The 17,051-nt window shown below is 44.3% G+C and overlaps 1 protein-coding gene and 1 long non-coding RNA gene across 2 annotated transcripts; both read left to right on the plus strand.

Moving 5' to 3' along the window:
* Positions 1-11,760: 11,760 nt before the first annotated feature.
* Positions 11,761-13,025, plus strand: LOC109939498 (uncharacterized). The gene is made up of 3 exons (NR_161214.2): positions 11,761-12,017; positions 12,779-12,877; positions 12,999-13,025. It is a non-coding gene; the product is annotated as an uncharacterized lncRNA (long non-coding RNA).
* LOC100217073 (uncharacterized) lies at positions 11,842-16,008 on the plus strand. Its single transcript, NM_001143443.1, has 10 exons — positions 11,842-12,017; positions 12,779-12,877; positions 12,999-13,114; positions 13,208-13,359; positions 13,443-13,528; positions 14,060-14,187; positions 14,320-14,370; positions 15,077-15,163; positions 15,262-15,331; positions 15,413-16,008. Exons 2-10 carry the CDS (start codon positions 12,838-12,840, stop codon positions 15,463-15,465), a joined length of 783 nt encoding a protein of 260 aa, NP_001136915.1. The 5' UTR covers positions 11,842-12,017; positions 12,779-12,837; the 3' UTR covers positions 15,466-16,008.
* Positions 16,009-17,051: the final 1,043 nt, after the last annotated feature.

The following is a 17,051-nucleotide window of genomic DNA, read 5'->3' on the forward strand; positions in this document are numbered from 1 at the left end:
TCGATATGGCGAGGACGATGCTTGGAGAATTCAAGACCCCCGAGTGTTTCTGGTCGGAAGCCGTGAACACAGCTTGCCACGCCATCAACAGGGTCTACCTTCATCGCCTCCTCAAGAAGACTTCGTATGAGCTACTAACCGGTAACAAACCCAATGTATCTTACTTTCGTGTATTTGGGAGCAAGTGCTACATTCTAGTAAAGAAGGGTAGAAATTCCAAGTTTGCTCCCAAAGCTGTAGAAGGGTTTTTGTTAGGTTATGACTCAAATACAAAGGCGTATAGAGTCTTCAACAAATCATCGGGATTGGTTGAAGTCTCTAGCGACGTTGTATTTGATGAGACTAATGGCTCTCCAAGAGAGCAAGTTGTTGATTGTGATGATGTAGATGAAGAAGATGTTCCGACGGCAGCTATACGAACCATGGCGATTGGAGAAGTGCGGCCACAGGAACAAGATGAACGAGATCAACCTTCTTCCTCAACAACGGTGCATCCCCCAACTCAAGACGATGAACAGGTTCATCAACAGGAGGCGTGTGATCAAGGGGGAGCACAAGATGATCATGCGATGGAGGAAGAAGCGCAACCGGCACCTCCAACCCAAGTTCGAGCGATGATTCAAAGGGATCATCCCGTCGACCAAATTCTGGGTGATATTAGTAAGGGAGTAACTACTCGATCACGATTAGTTAATTTTTGTGAGCATTACTCCTTTGTCTCTTCTATTGAGCCTTTCAGGGTAGAGGAGGCCTTGCTAGATCCGGATTGGGTATTGGCCATGCAGGAGGAACTCAACAACTTCAAGCGCAATGAAGTTTGGACACTGGTGCCTCGTCCCAAGCAAAATGTTGTGGGAACCAAGTGGGTGTTCCGCAACAAACAGGACGAGCACGGGGTGGTGACGAGGAACAAGGCTCGACTTGTGGCAAAAGGTTATGCCCAAGTTGCAGGTTTGGACTTTGAGGAGACGTTTGCTCCTGTGGCTAGGCTAGAATCAATTCGTATCTTGCTAGCATATGCCGCTCACCATTCTTTCAGGTTGTTCCAAATGGATGTGAAGAGCGCTTTCCTCAACGGGCCGATCAAGGAGGAGGTGTACGTGGAGCAACCCCCTGGCTTCGAGGATGAACGGTACCCCGACCACGTGTGTAAGCTCTCTAAGGCTCTCTATGGACTTAAGCAAGCCCCAAGAGCATGGTATGAATGCCTTAGAGACTTTCTAATTGTTAATGCTTTCAAGGTTGGGAAAGCCGATCCAACTCTCTTTACTAAGACATGTGATGGTGATTTGTTTGTGTGCCAAATTTATGTCGATGACATAATATTTGGTTCTACTAACCAAAAGTCTTGTGAAGAGTTTAGCAGGGTGATGACGCAGAAATTCGTGATGTCGATGATGGGCGAGTTGAACTACTTCCTTGGGTTCCAAGTGAAGCAACTCAAGGACGGCACCTTCATCTCCCAAACGAAGTACACGCAAGATCTGCTAAAGCGGTTTGGGATGAAGGACGCCAAGCCCGCAAAGACTCCGATGGGGACCGACGGACACACTGACCTCAACAAAGGAGGTAAGTCCGTTGATCAAAAAGCATACCGGTCAATGATAGGGTCTTTACTTTATTTATGTGCTAGTAGACCGGATATTATGCTTAGCGTATGCATGTGTGCTAGATTTCAATCCGATCCTAGGGAGTGTCACTTAGTGGCGGTGAAGCGAATTCTAAGATATTTGGTTGCTACGCCTTGCTTCGGGCTCTGGTATCCAAAAGGGTCTACCTTTGACTTGGTTGGATACTCAGATTCCGACTATGCTGGATGTAAGGTTGATAGGAAGAGTACATCAGGGACGTGCCAATTCTTAGGAAGGTCCCTGGTGTCGTGGAACTCTAAGAAACAAACCTCCGTTGCCCTATCCACCGCTGAGGCCGAGTATGTTGCCGCAGGACAGTGTTGCGCGCAACTACTTTGGATGAGGCAAACCCTCCGGGACTTTGGCTACAATCTGAGCAAAGTCCCACTCCTATGTGATAATGAGAGTGCTATCCGCATGGCGGAAAATCCTGTTGAACACAGCCGCACAAAGCACATAGACATCTAGCATCACTTTTTGAGAGACCACCAGCAAAAGGGAGATATCGAAGTGTTTCATGTTAGCACCGAGAACCAGCTAGCCGATATCTTTACCAAGCCTCTAGATGAGAAGACCTTTTGTAGGTTGCGTAGTGAGCTAAATGTCTTAGATTCGCGAAACTTGGATTGAATTGTAGCATACATGTGTTTATGCCTTTGATCATGTTCATTCTGCATTTTGTTGCTTATTATGGTGCTCAAGTTGTCCAAGCACTCCCCGGACCTCACAAGTCCGTGTGCCAGTAATGCACATATTTAGGGGGAGATGTGTTACGACTTGACCCTTTGAGACTAACCGTTTGTTTGAGTTTGATTGTTTTAGTCTCAAAGGAGGTTTGAAAGGGAAAGGTGGACTTGGACCGTGAAAGACTTCCACTGCACTCCGATGAGAGGGTAACTTATTCCAAGTTCATCTTTAGACTCTTATTGCCTATTTGCTCTTAATTGAAGATTTTGGTGAGGCAATGGGGTTAAAGGGCCAAGATTGATCCCGTTTTGGTGCTTGATGCCAAAGGGGGAGAAAATAAAGGCCAAAGCAATAAATGGATCAGCTACCACTTGAGAAACTTTGAAAAAACAGTAGAATAGAGCTTTTGGTTTGTCAAAACTCTTGCATTGTCTCTTTTGTCAAAAGTTGGCCTCTTGTGGGGAGAAGTGTTGATTATGGAAAAAAGGGGGAGTTTTTGGAATCTTGAATCAATTTTCTTTGGAAAACCTCTCTTTATGTCTCTACAAGTGGATTTGACTTAGAGATAGGGTTTTGAGTTTGATTTGCAAAAACAAACCAAGTGGTGGCAAAGAATGATCCATATATGCCAAATAGAATCAAATGAATTTGAGTTTTTATTTGAAGTGATATTGCACTTGTTCTAGTTGCTTTATGTTGTGTTGGCATAAATCACCAAAAAGGGGGAGATTGAAAGGGAAATGTGCCCTTGGGCCATTTCTAAGTATTTTGGTGATTGAGTGCCAACACAAGTGCTTAAATGTGAATTCATGCTTATGGATGGACAAAGTGCAAAACAAGAGCAAAGGTATGTTTCTAAGTCTTAGTACATTGGTTTTGTGTACTAATATACTTGTCTAAGTATTAGAAACAGAAAGAAGAGGAAAAGAGAAGAGTTGGATGTGTACAGCCAAAAGGCTGTTTCGGTCTGGGGCACCGGACTGTCCGGTGGTGCACCGGACAGTGTCCGGTGCGCCAGGGTACCTCGAGCGAAGTGGCCGCTCTCGGGAATTCGCCGACGGCGTACGGCTATAATTCACCGGACTGTCCGGTGAGCCAACGGTCGGCCGCGCGATCTGCGCATGACACGTGGCCGAGCCAACGACTAGAAGGGGGCACCGGACTGTCCGGTGTGCACCGGACCTGTCCGGTGCGCCAACGGCTCTCTGGCGGGCAACGGTCGGCTGCGACATTTTAGGAAGGAGATCGGGCACCGGACAGTGTCCGGTGTGCACCAGACTGTCCGGTGCACCCGACGACAGAAGGCAAGAAAGGCCTTCCAGATTTGCTCTCAACGGCTCCTAGCTGCCTTGGGGCTATAAAAGGGACCCCTAGGCGCATGAAGGAGTACACCAAGCATTCCTACAACATTCCTAAGCACCAAGACATCGATCTCACGCATTCGTTTCATTGTGATAGCATCTAGAGCTCTTGTTGAGTTGCGAACTCTTTGAGTTGTATTGCGAGCTCTTGTTGCGACTTGTGTGCGTGTTGTTGCTCTGATCTTTTGAAGTCTTGTGTGCGTTGCTCATTCCCCCTTTGCTCTGTGCTCTTTGTGAACTTCAATTGTAAGGGCGAGAGGCTCCAAGTTGTGGAGATTCCTCGCAAACGGGATTGAGAAAAAGCAAGCAAAACACCGTGGTATTCAAGTGGGTCTTTGGATCGCTTGAGAGGGGTTGATTGCAACCCTCGTCCGTTGGGACGCCACAACGTGGAGTAGGCAAGCGTTGGTCTTGGCCGAACCACGGGATAAACCACTGTGTCGTCTCTGTGATTGATCTCTTGTGGTATTGTGTTTTGTTGAGACTCCTTTCTATTCACTTGGCATTTATTGTGCTAACACTTAACAAGATTTTGTGGCTATAAGTTTAAGTTTTACAGGATCACCTATTCACCCCCCCTCTAGGTGCTCTCAGTTCCGCAACAAACAAGACGAGCACGGGGTGGTGACAAGGAACAAGGCTAGACTTGTGGCAAAAGGTTATGCCCAAGTCGCAGGTTTGGACTTTGAGGAGACTTTTGCTCCTGTGGCTAGGCTAGAATCAATTCGTATCTTGCTAGCATATGCCGCTCACCATTCCTTCAGGTTGTTCCAAATGGATGTGAAGAGCGCTTTCCTCAACGGGCCGATCAAGGAGGAGGTGTACGTGGAGCAACCCCCTGGCTTCGAGGATGAACGGTACCCCGACCACGTGTGTAAGCTCTCTAAGGCGCTCTATGGACTTGAGCAAGCCCCAAGAGCATGGTATGAATGCCTTAGAGACTTTCTAATTGTTAATGCTTTCAAGGTTGGGCAAGCCGATCCAACTCTTTTTACTAAGACATGTGATGGTGATTTGTTTGTGTGCCAAATTTATGTCGATGATATAATATTTGGTTCTACTAACCAAAAGTCTTGTGAAGAGTTTAGCAGGGTGATGACGCAGAAATTCGAGATGTCGATGATGGGCGAGTTGAACTACTTCCTTGGGTTCCAAGTAAAGCAACTCAAGAACGGCACCTTCATCTCCCAAACGAAGTACACGCAAGATCTGCTAAAGCGGTTTGGGATGAAGGACGCCAAGCCCGCAAAGACTCCGATGGGGACCGACGGACACACCGACCTCAACAAAGGAGGTAAGTCCGTTGATCAAAAAGCATACCGGTCAATGATACGGTCTTTACTTTATTTATGTGCTAGTAGATCGGATATTATGCTTAGCGTATGCATGTGTGCTAGATTTCAATCCGATCCTAAGGAGTGTCACTTAGTGGCGGTGAAGCGAATTCTTAGATATTTGGTTGCTACGCCTTGCTTCGGGCTCTGGTATCCAAAGGGGTCTACCTTTGACTTGGTTGGATACTCAGATTCCGACTATGCTGGATGTAAGGTCGATAGGAAGAGTACATCAGGGACGTGCCAATTCTTAGGAAGGTCCCTGGTGTCGTGGAACTCTAAGAAACAAACCTCCGTTGCCCTATCCACCGCTGAGGCCGAGTATGTTGCCGCAGGACAGTGTTGCGCGCAACTACTTTGGATGAGGCAAACCCTTCGGGACTTTGGCTACAATCTGAGCAAAGTCCCACTCCTATGTGACAATGAGAGTGCTATCCGCATGGCGGAAAATCCTGTTGAACACAGCCGCACAAAGCACATTGACATCCGGCATCACTTTCTGAGAGACCACCAGCAAAAGGGAGATATCGAAGTGTTTCATGTTAGCACCGAGAACCAGCTAGCCGATATCTTTACCAAGCCTCTAGATGAGAAGACCTTTTGCAAGCTGCGTAGTTGTAACGCCCTGAATTTGGGGGTAGAATTTTTTCTTCTTTTCTTTCACCAAATTCAGGCGTTACCCTTTTCTTTTTCTCATTCCCTCGCTAAACCTTGATCTTTTCCAAAGTTATAACGGAGTTCGGCTTGGAATTCCCATGTAAAGAAAAACCCTAAAATTACTTTATGTTGTTTGATGCACCATGCCGAACCATGCATTCTTTCGATTGCTTAAAAATGTAAGTGCATTCATCTAGGAAGATCGGATTTCAAAAAGGAGAAGAAAACCTTTTCTTTCTTTTTCTTTTTCTTTCTCTCTCCTCCTCTTTCTCTCTCCCGCGCCGTGGGCCGCCCCGGCCGGCCTAGCCGCCCCCGCGCGCCCCTTTGGGCCCAGTTGGCCCATGCCGCCCCCTCCCTTTATTTTTCCCAAAACCCCTCTCTCTCTCTCCCTTCTCTCATTTTCTCCCTAGCCGCCGCCCCCTGCCCCGTCGCCGGTTCGGCCGCCCCCGCCGCTCGGCCGCCCCGTCCCCGTCCCCGGTGAGGTCCCCCTCCCCCTCTCCTCCCTTCCCTCTCCCCTCCTCTCTCCCCCCCGGCCCAACCGCCGCCCGCTCGGCCGCCCCCATGGCCGGCTCGGCCGCCGCCGCCCTTGGCCGGTTCGGCCGCCCCCCTGCCCCGCGCCCCTGCCGGCTCGGCCGCCCCCTGCCCCGCCCCGCCGGTTCGGCCGCCCCCTGCCCCGCCCCGCCGGTTCAGCCGCCCCTGCGCGCCCAGCCCGGCCGCCCCCTGCGCGCCCAGCTCGGCCGCCCCCTGCGCGCCCAGCCGCCCCAGCTCGGCCGCCCCCCGCCCCTGCCCCAGGCCGGTTCAACCGCCCCCTGGCCGGTTCAACCGCCCCCCTGTTTTTTTATTTTTATTTTATTTTATTTTATTTTATTTCAGTTTATGTCCTTTTATTTATTTTGTTTTAGGCAGGCTAATCATTGTTCATGATATTGAAATAGGAAATTTAATTTAGAATTCCATTACGCTAGTTGATTCATATAATCAATTGTTTATCCAGTTCAATGTTGATCAACTAAAAATGACTAGGTTTCCATTAGTGCATATAACTGAATTCTTTTGTTAGAACCAATTGTAACTAATCATTAGTGCATAAGCTTTAACCCCTGCGAGACCTTTTCCCGTTTCTTTCTAACCATAATGAATGCGATATCGAATGTCATACTTGATGCATATTCACTTTATTTGTTCCCTTGTATGATGTACTGTTTGTTTCCCAATTTGAATGGATGAATGTATGTATGCTTGCAATCGCATAGAGAACGATCCGGTCGAAGAGCCCGAGGAACTCGCAGGAGAAGCCCCTGAGCAGCAGTCGGTTGGTGGAGGCAAGTGTCCTTTGACCTATCTCTGTCCTATTCATTCTTTAATTCACCTCCCGCTTTACACATTTATACCTAAGGATTGACTAGCTCTTGTTATCCATGTCCTTGATTACCTATTTGGGTTGGATTATTATTACCTAGCTTTATGCTATTGCTTAACTCTAATCAATGAACATGATGAGATTATCTATGATACGTTGTTTTCCCTTCTCTTATTATGATGTTGTACTTGTGATATTCAAGGGGGCTCGAGCGGTTTCTCGAGTGCCTCTCCGTAAGGACCTGTTCTATGGATGACCGCCCGGGAAAACAGTGCAACCATGAGGGTAGAATGGGGTGCCCTTAGCTGAATAATTAGAGGATCCGGGATGTAGTTCACTTAGCCGTCGTGCCATCAATGGGGCTCGGTGTATGCGGCTCGCTCTGCCAAGGTTGATTTGTCCCTTGGGGAGGAGTGCGGTACATTTAGGAAACCTAACGGGTGGCTACAGCCCCGGGGAATCTTTGTAAAGGCTACGTAGTGAAACCCTGCCTATTCACCTTGGTAGTGTTTAAGGGTTTGATCGGCCCGAGGCAAGAGGGAATCACGGCTTGTGGGTAAAGTGCACAACCTCTGCAGAGTGTTTGAAAACTGATATATCAGCCGTGCTCGCGGTTATGAGCGGCCAAGGGAGCTCCAGTGATTAGTGGTACTTGATCAGAGACATTATGGTACAGGTGGTTATGAGATCGATGGTTCTGGTTATGACTATGGTGCTGGTAAGTGGTATTCTTTCCGTTTGGAAAGGGTACATCGGGCTAATAACTTGGGTTAATGCTAAAACTTGGCTTTCTCTACTAGTGATAATAATCTGACCAACTAAAAGCAACTGCTTGACTTATCCCCACATAAAGCTAGTCCACTACAGCCAAACAGGATACTTGCTGAGTATGTTGATGTGTACTCACCCTTGCTCTACACACCAAACCCCCCCAGGTTGTCAGCATTGCAACCACTGCTCAGGCAAAGATGAAGCTGTGGAAGGAGACTTCCAGGAGTTCCAAGACTACGACGAGTTCTAGGTGTGGGTTAGCGGCAACCCCCAGTCGGCTGCCTGTGAAGGCCGCGTTTATCTACGTTTCTTTTCCACACTTTGATTTATTGTAAGAACTATATGGACGTCTCAGACGTATGATGTAATCAACTATTATTCCCTTTTAGTACTATTCTGAGCACCGTGTGATGATGTCCATGTTATGTAACTGCTGTGTACGTGAATAACTGATCCTGGCACGTACATGGTTCGCATTCGGTTTGCCTTCTAAAACCGGGTGTGACAGTAGTGAGCTAAATGTCTTAGATTCGCGGAACTTGGATTAAATTGTAGCATACATGTGTTTATGCCTTTGATCATGTTCATTCTGCATTGTGTTGCTTATTATGGTGCTCAAATTGTACAAGCACTCCCCGGACCTCACAAGTCCTTGTGCCAGTAATGCACATATTTAGGGGGAGATGTGTTACAACTTGACCCTTTGAGACTAACCATATGCTTGAGTTTGCTTGATTTAGTCTCGAAGGAGAATTGAAAGGGAAAAGGTGGACTTGGACCATGCAAGACTTCCACTTCACTCCGATGAAAAGAGTAACTTTTCCAAGTTCATCTTTAAACTCTTATTGCCTATTTGCTCTTAATTGAATATTTTGGTAAGGCAATGGGGTTAAAGGGCCAAGATTGATCCCGTTTTGGTGTTTGATGCCAAAGGGGGAGAAAATAAAGGCCAAAGCAATAGATGGATCAGCTACCACTTGAGAAATTTTGAAAATAGTAGATTAGAGCTTTTGGTTTAGCAAAACTCTTTTAGTGTCTCTTATGTCAAAAGTTGGCCTCTTGTGGGGAGAAGTGTTGATTATGGGAAAAGGGGGAGTTTTTGAAATTCTTGATCAAAGTTCTTTGGAAAACCTCTCTTCATGTCTCTACAAGTGGATTTGACTTAGAGATAGGAATTTGAGTTTGATTTGCAAAAACAAACCAAGTGGTGGCATAGAGTGATCCATATATGTCAAATTTGAATCAAAACAAATTTGAGTTCTTATTTGAATTGATTTTGTATTTGTTCTACTTGCTTTATATTGTGTTGGCATAAATCACCAAAAAGGGGGAGATTGAAAGGGAAATGTGCCCTTGGGCCATTTCTAAGTATTTTGGTGATTTAGTGTCCAACACAAGTGCCTAAGTGTAAAATGGTGGACAAAGTACAAATCAAGGATAAAGGTATGTTTCTCAGACTTAGTACATTGTTTTATGGACTAATGTATTGTGTCTAAGTGCTGGAAACAGGAAAAATCCAATTGTAAATGTCTTAGCTCGAGCAGCCAAGACTCTGCTGAGTCTGGGAGCACAAGTGGCCGCTCTCGGGAATTCATCGGCGACGTACGACTATAATTCACCGGACTGTCCGGTGTGCACCGGACTGTCCGGTGCGCCAACGGTCGGCCGGGCCAACGGTCGGCCGCGCGATCTGCGCGGGACACGTGGCCAAGCCAACGGCTAGAAGGGGGCACCGGACTGTCCGGTGTACACCGGACATGTCCGGTGCGCCAACGGCTCTCAAGCTGCCAACGGTCGACTGTGCCATTTATGGAAGGAAATCGGTCACCGGACAGTATCCGGTATGCACCGGACTGTCCGGTGCGCCAGTCGACAGAAGGCAAGATCGGCCTTCCTAGATTGCTCTCAACGGCTCCTAGCTGCCTTGGGGCTATAAAAGGGACCCCTAGGCGCATGGAGGAGAACACCAAGCATACTTACAACATTCCTAAGCACCAAGACATCGATTCCGCGCATTTGTTTCTTTGTGATAGCATATAGAGCTCTTGTTGGAGTTGTGAACTCATTGGGTTGTGTTGCGAGCTCTTGTTGCGACTTGTGTGCGTGTTGTTGATCTGATTTGTGAGTCTTGTGTGAGTTGCTCATCCCTTCCTTACTCCGTGATTCTTTGTGAACATCAAAAGTGTAAGGGCGAGAGGCTCCAAGTTGTGGAGATTCCTCGCGAACGGGATAAGAAAAGCAAGCAAAACACCGTGGTATTCAAGTGGGTCTTTGGACCGCTTGAGAGGGGTTGATTGCAACCCTCGTCCGTTGGGACGCCACAACGTGGAGTAGGCAAGCGTTGGTCTTGGCCGAACCACGGGATAAACCACTGTGTCATCTCTGTGATTATTCTCTTGTGGTTATTGTGTTTTGCTAAGACTTCTCTCTAGCCACTTGGCGATTACTGTACTAACGTCTAACCAAGTTTTGTGGCTTAAGTTTAAAGTTTTATAGGATCACCTATTCACCCCCCCCCCTCTAGGTGCTCTCAGTTTCGACGTCTGAGGGCGCTGCGCGGGAGAATCGGATCAATGCTGCTGATAACGTTTAAATCCATTGAGTCGCCTGGGCTCGAGTTGATCCAATCTTGCGTCGATCCATTCTGACAGTGATTCCTCCCCTGGCCCATGAAGGGGTGGCCTTGCGAAATAATGGGCCCAGAGTCTTTCACGAGGCCTTCCAGCCTTCTAGTGGACCTGGGGGTATCTATCCCCCACAGTGTCCACGTGGGCTACCACCGCAGCAGCTACCTCGGCGCCATAGGCTATGACGCCGATATGTATTGCCTCGGTGACATGACCTATGATACCGAGTATAGGTTCCAAAAACGACATTAAGTCGTCTAGAGGTCTAAACATAAATGTTTTTCAAAAAATGAATAAAATACAAAAAATCGGTCGGATTAAAGACGCAACGAACAAGATGTAAGCTTTTGGATTAAAGTGGTCAGTACGTCCACTCTAACAGAAATAATAAGATGAAATAATGATCAGTATGTTCACTCTAACATAAATAATATGACAAAATAATGGGGTTACCAGCTGCAATTTATAGAGACATAACATTTTAGAAGCAGTAAAAGACAATGCAGATTAAAGCCAGACGAACAAACTGTATCTTCTATATATACCAGTCTAATTCCATAGCATGTATTTTTTTTACTTCAAGTGTATGCAACACAAGAACTGTATCTTCTATATTTCTTTATATAATATTAAAAGTAGTAACCGTTGCTTACTGATGGCAATAAGGATATCTTGCATTAAGAGATTGAAAATCTCTAGTGAAATGATATGACTATTAACTACTAGTATTGAGAGATGATGTAGATGACTTGCACGCTAAGATAGAAGAATCACTCTAGGATTTAGCTTTACAAGAGATATAAATGGATAGATATAATTTTCTATGTATATATCTACCATAGTCTAAAAAACTCTCTTATTTTCAAAATCGATACCTCTAAAAGTAAAAAATACATGCCAATTTTCAAATTTTGTTTTGCACGATTACGAAGCATACATTTAACCACCAATTTTCTTTATTCTAGATAAAATATACTTTGAGAACCCTTCAAAATTTGGCCATTTGACAAGTCCTATCAACAAATATTTACAACATATAAACATGTCTTAAAACCACCTATTCATTTTAAATTATAAGATATTTTAGTTTTTTTAGACTTGTACATTTTACTATATACTTAGATATAATGTATGTCTAAATATATAGCAAAAACAAATCTATATAGAAAAATATAATTTGGACTTAGCTTGATAGTTTGGCAAAAAATTATCCCGAGCTTACTATACACACATGTTTTTTTGTCACCGGATGTAATTTAATTTTGATCAACTTCGTCACAGCTCACAAGTCACAAGTACTCTGGGTTGGTGGGCCACACCCCCAGATTTCCTTTCCATCAACTCCCCCCGTTCCCCTCCTCCCCTTTCCATTTTACCTTCTCGCCCGTCCCCGAATTCTTCCACCTCCCATCCCGTGCAGCCGGCCTCACCGCCGGCGACGGGACGCGGAGACCCGGGCTGCCGGTACCGTCAGCCGTGCTCCTTCCTCTCTTCGTCGCCCCCGCCAAAACCTTCATCTGCCGGGGCTGCACCGGCGGCGCGGGGACAACAAAAGCTCGAGATCCGGTGACTGATCTCTTCGTTCCTCGGTGAGTAAACCCTACGTTCCACGGGTTCGTTTCATGCAGCGAGATCTCTCATTTCTCTGCTGCGGCTGCGGGTTTCGGTTCGTAATCTTACTGTCTGCGTCAGTCCAGTTAGTTTCGTGCTGTGTTTGTTTTGCTGCGGCCTGCAGATTGCTGTTATCGTTTATGCCCTGCTAATCTAACCCGTACACCCATGGCTCCGTTCGATTATCCTGACCCCGTAGGACTAGGCAATACAAGTTCATGGTCTTATTCTCACATATGCGTTAAAAATGAAATGAAATTATGCCTCTGGGTTTTGCGGACCAGATCTCTGGGAGCTGCTTCTGCTAAGTTGGTTTCAGGAGACATTGATGCTGTTAATCACGTGGAAAATTTGGGAATTGTCTTATGAGATGAAATACATCAGAACCATTACAACCTGCTATGGCATGCATTACTGCATGATTTTACTTGGAACTTGGGAGATATCCTTGATGCACTTGTGGGTTTCAGTGTGAGTAGCTGAAGCATTCCTTGAGCTTACAGTACTGCTGAACAGAACACTCAGCTTCTGGATTGGGGACTGTAAACGACTAAACGGAAAACAAATTGGATAAAATCATGTCTGTTCTATTGTTGGATATTTCTTCCTCGGTCAGCCTTACTGATTATTCCATTGAAAACTAAAACACTAGCTGCTTCAGATCAGAACTTACTCTGCTATCTCCTTATTTGTATGACGCCGGGGTTAACACCTCTCTTGTGCATCATCATCTTCGCAGGTTCACTTTGATATTCCAACAAAGGTCACATTGCTAGACTCCCAGATTGGTTCCTAACAATGAGGGCACATGAACGAGCTGCCAGTTTGGCTCTTGCCTGTACGTTGATTGTGCAGTTCAGCCATCACTGCCTTTATAGTGTTCCTTACCTTCTTATTTTCCCTTTGATATAACAAGCCTGTGCCGACCTCAGCAGCATATGTATTTTACAAATATGCAGGTCTGAGCTTGGCTCCACTTCTGGTTAACGTAAACCCAAATGTGAATGTGGTATTGACAGCATGCCTTACTGTCTATGTGGGTTGCTACCGATCTGTGAAGCCAACTCCACCTTCTGTAAGCAATACACGTTTATGTATCTGATGCCTATTACTATGACTTGTAAGTCATGCGACCAACTGATTTGTTTTTGCAATTTTTGTTATGTAGGAGACCATGTCCAAGGAGCATGCTATGCGGTTCCCTTTAGTTGGAAGCGCTATGCTTTTATCACTGTTCCTTCTATTCAAGTTTCTCTCAAAAGATTTGGTCAACGCTGTGCTCACTGCCTACTTTTTCATTCTAGGCATTGTTGCTCTCTCGTAAGTCCATTTTTTCTCGGAACGTCTTTTGCAGACATGTTAAGCTGTTTATGTGCTGTATTTATGAGGCCGTTCTTATGCAGCGCAACACTGCTTCCTTCTATAAAACGTTTTCTTCCAAAAGAGTGGAATGATAATCTCATCGTCTGGCGGGCTCCATTCTTCCACTGTATGATTCTGACTCCCTTTCTTTTGTGTGTGGTTTTGTTGATCCAGCGACGCAGATCTTGAAACGTTACTACACCCTATATTTTCTGTGCTATTTTAGAGCACTATTTGATTGTATTATAAGTACTTCTTCGCATGGCGACTGGTGGCTAAGAGTCGATGTATCATTTTGTGTACTGAATGAACTTGGACTTTTTCACCATTGTCTCTTTCAACCTTGCTACAGACAAGGATATTTCTCCATGTGGATATGGAAGCTTCCATTTTTGTGACATTAGAAATTCTAATACTGGCATGGATGTATATTCTTTGTTTACAACATTTTTATGGATATGAAAGATTCCATTTCTCCATCTGGATAGATGTAGTAAAAGATTTCAATTACAATGGCTGTCATGGTGTTAACTGTTAATGCAACGCTTGCATTTGATATTGATTTCTTATGAGCCTTAGACTCTTAACTATGGCAGTAGCCTCCCTTTACTATCTTTATTCTTGAAGATTGTTCAAGTCCATGAATTTGTTTATTCAGCACTCTCGGTGGAGTTCACAAAGTCCCAGATTATTGCCTCAATACCTGGATTTTTCTTTTGCTTGTGGTATGCGTCAAAGAAGCATTGGCTTGCAAACAATGTCCTGGGATTGGCTTTCTGTATTCAGGTTTGTTTGCATGGTTTAACATTAATAATTTAATATGCATTACTAAAGATTATGGGATGAAGCCTAAATTCATTTGATTTGTTTTACACACCATTTTTAGTTTACCAGAACCTTGACAGTTCAATTTTGCAGGGGATTGAGATGCTGTCATTGGGATCATTTAAAACTGGAGCCATTCTCTTGGTAAGGGTTTCCCTAATGTTTGCTTGATTTGGCCTCATGGCCTGAACACTAAATATTTCTATTTTCTGTTATAACTTCTAAGAACACATCCACATTATTTCTGTCACAAACCTGTTATTATTTTATTATCTCTGCACTATCATAATCACCACTGTAACATTTTATATATCTATGGTTTATTACGGATAATTTGGTCTTAATATATCTTAAATTTATTTGTCTATGAAAGGGGCTATCTCCTATGGACTACAGGAATCTTAAAGTATTGATTATTGTCTGTATGTGGATTTAAATGTGTACAATTTCTTTTTATTGTCAAATCATTAGTATATTTTAGAAACAAAATCCAGTTCATGCTTTCTGTTGTTTCTCCCCCAGTATTGATCAAAACATTTGTTTGACTGCATTATTGTCCTAGCTGTGTCGCCATATTGGTAAATTTAATTTAATTTGATGATTTGTTTTTCTAGCATGGACTTTGTCTTGTACTTATTAAACCTTAGAAAAAATAGTTTTTCTTAGCAAGCTCTGAATTGGGTTCATACCATATGATGAATATTAAAATATATAACCTTTGTCTGATGTATAATAGATTAATAGTTCAAAGTAATTGGGGCTAGCCCTTGCATTTTGAGAGCATCTGAATTATTTTATGTTCATTAATTACATTCATATGTAAATGCATTTTTCCTTTTCCTTTTTCCAGGGTGGACTTTTTGTGTATGACATTTTCTGGGTGTTCTTCACTCCAGTTATGGTCAGTGTGGCTAAATCTTTCGATGCTCCAATAAAGGTCGGTGGCTCTTTCCTACTGAACTTGGTCTTTGTTAATACCATTTTCAGTTAGTTCCATATGCTTCAGCTGATCTCGCTTTGCTTGGTTATGTACAGCTTCTGTTTCCAACTGCAGACGCTGAACGGCCATTCTCCATGCTTGGCCTTGGTGACATTGTAATACCTGGTTAGTAATGAAAATTTCTTTCCTAGTGCTATGTTTATATTCTGCTTTGCAGTGATGCAGATTTTTCTCTTTATTGAACAGTAATATCAGCCTCTGTAGGAGTGTCAAGCGTCAACTTTGTTCTACATGATTAAATTATGGGCGTGTTCGGCTGGCTACAAGCCGACACTGTTGCAGCTGTTTGGACTGCTGCAGCTGCAATCCATAGAGAGAAAAATACTGTAGAAGCCGCAGCCGCAGCCGGATTGCAGCCGCAGCAAGCCGCAGCGAACAAGCTGTATATGTACCAAACTGCTACATATTGGAACATTCTTAGAATGTCTATAAGAAGCATTTACTGATATGCTGTATAGAGCTCTTGCTTTTGTTGATTCATGGTTACTTTTGGTATCTATGTATTCTTTGTAGCACTCAACAGAGAATCAAATGTTGTAACTAGAATTCGTCCCACTGGATTGAGATCATGCTCTGCACCATATTGTTAGGTCCATGCTCAGATATACTTTTAGGCCATCCCATCTTGTTGCATGCAATGCAGCCTAAAGTTATTGGCAATACAACCAATATGTGTGTCCATTCCTGGTCCCTGGAGGACCACACAATAGTGTATCAACAGAAAACAATTTGTAATTTCTACTGATTCAAGTTGCATATCATTCCAGAGCTTCTCAGCAGACAATCTCAGCCCCCTAGTTTAAGTCTACGTCCTCAGGGGCGCCCTTTACTTGGTTGAGATCTAACCAATACAAAACTGTGATATTTGAATCTGAATTTAGGCAGTTTCCGAGTCATTGAGCACGTAATATGTTATGTGTACTTTTGCTTGCAGGTATATTCGTCGCACTTGCCTTGCGCTTTGATGTCTCAAGAGGTACCAAGAAGCGTTACTTCAACAGTGCATTTTTGGGATACGCTGTGGGTATGACGGTGACCATCGTTGTAATGAACTGGTTTCAAGCGGCACAGGTGTGTTCTGTTACTCAGGTTTATATTTGTCTAGTTTCTCCTTGTTTCTGCCATCCCTGTAATATTAATACTATGATTGTTTTGGCGGGGTTTATTGCAGCCTGCTCTACTATACCTTGTTCCTGGTGTGATTGGTTTTGTCGCTGTTCCCTGTCTGTGGTATGGAGAAGTGAAACAGGTCAGATTCTGAATACTTGCTGCAGCTCATCCTTTTGCCTTGAACTTTGAGTAGCACAAAAGTTAAATAAAAGATGAACTGTTAGACACGTTAAATATGCTTGCCTCTTAGATGTTATGTTACTACAAAAGCATGTCACGTCCTAAAAACTAGCGTTACACATGCAGGAAAATGATTTCATGGTAAAAGTAAATTTCTTAGTACAGCTACTGTAGTTAAGTATTGGGTCTGAACTAGTGCCCTTTAAAGAATGCAAATAACTCTCGGAGTAACTGACTGACTCAGGCACCTTATGGACCTTTCATTTGTACATTTGGGTACATATACTTATCACTCTTTATCAATACTATTGTTAGCCATGAGGAGATTGTCCTTGTAAAATATGTATCGGAATGGGGAGGGCCTTCTGAGTTCTGACCACCTTCCTTGCACACGCAGCTACTGGAGTTTGACGAGTCAAAAACTGAGTCAGAGGAAGGCAGTACAGAAGAGGAGCAAGATGATGATAGTTCCAAAGGCAACAAAAAGGTAGAGTAGCAGGATTTAGTTCCGGAGGTAAAAGGACAGGAAAACAGT

The sequence above is a fragment of the Zea mays genome, chromosome 5 (assembly GCF_902167145.1).
Source record: "Zea mays cultivar B73 chromosome 5, Zm-B73-REFERENCE-NAM-5.0, whole genome shotgun sequence".
Taxonomy (NCBI): Eukaryota; Viridiplantae; Streptophyta; class Magnoliopsida; order Poales; family Poaceae; genus Zea; species Zea mays.

Excerpts from the sequence above, each read along its gene's own strand:
- LOC100217073 (NM_001143443.1), top strand. The coding sequence starts at position 12,838 with ATGAGGGCACATGAACGAGCTGCCAGTTTGGCTCTTGCCT. Across the intron at positions 14,188-14,319 it reads GATTGGCTTTCTGTATTCAG|GGGATTGAGATGCTGTCATT; the intron begins GTTTGTTTGCAT and ends TCAATTTTGCAG. Across the intron at positions 15,164-15,261 it reads CTTTCGATGCTCCAATAAAG|CTTCTGTTTCCAACTGCAGA; the intron begins GTCGGTGGCTCT and ends GGTTATGTACAG.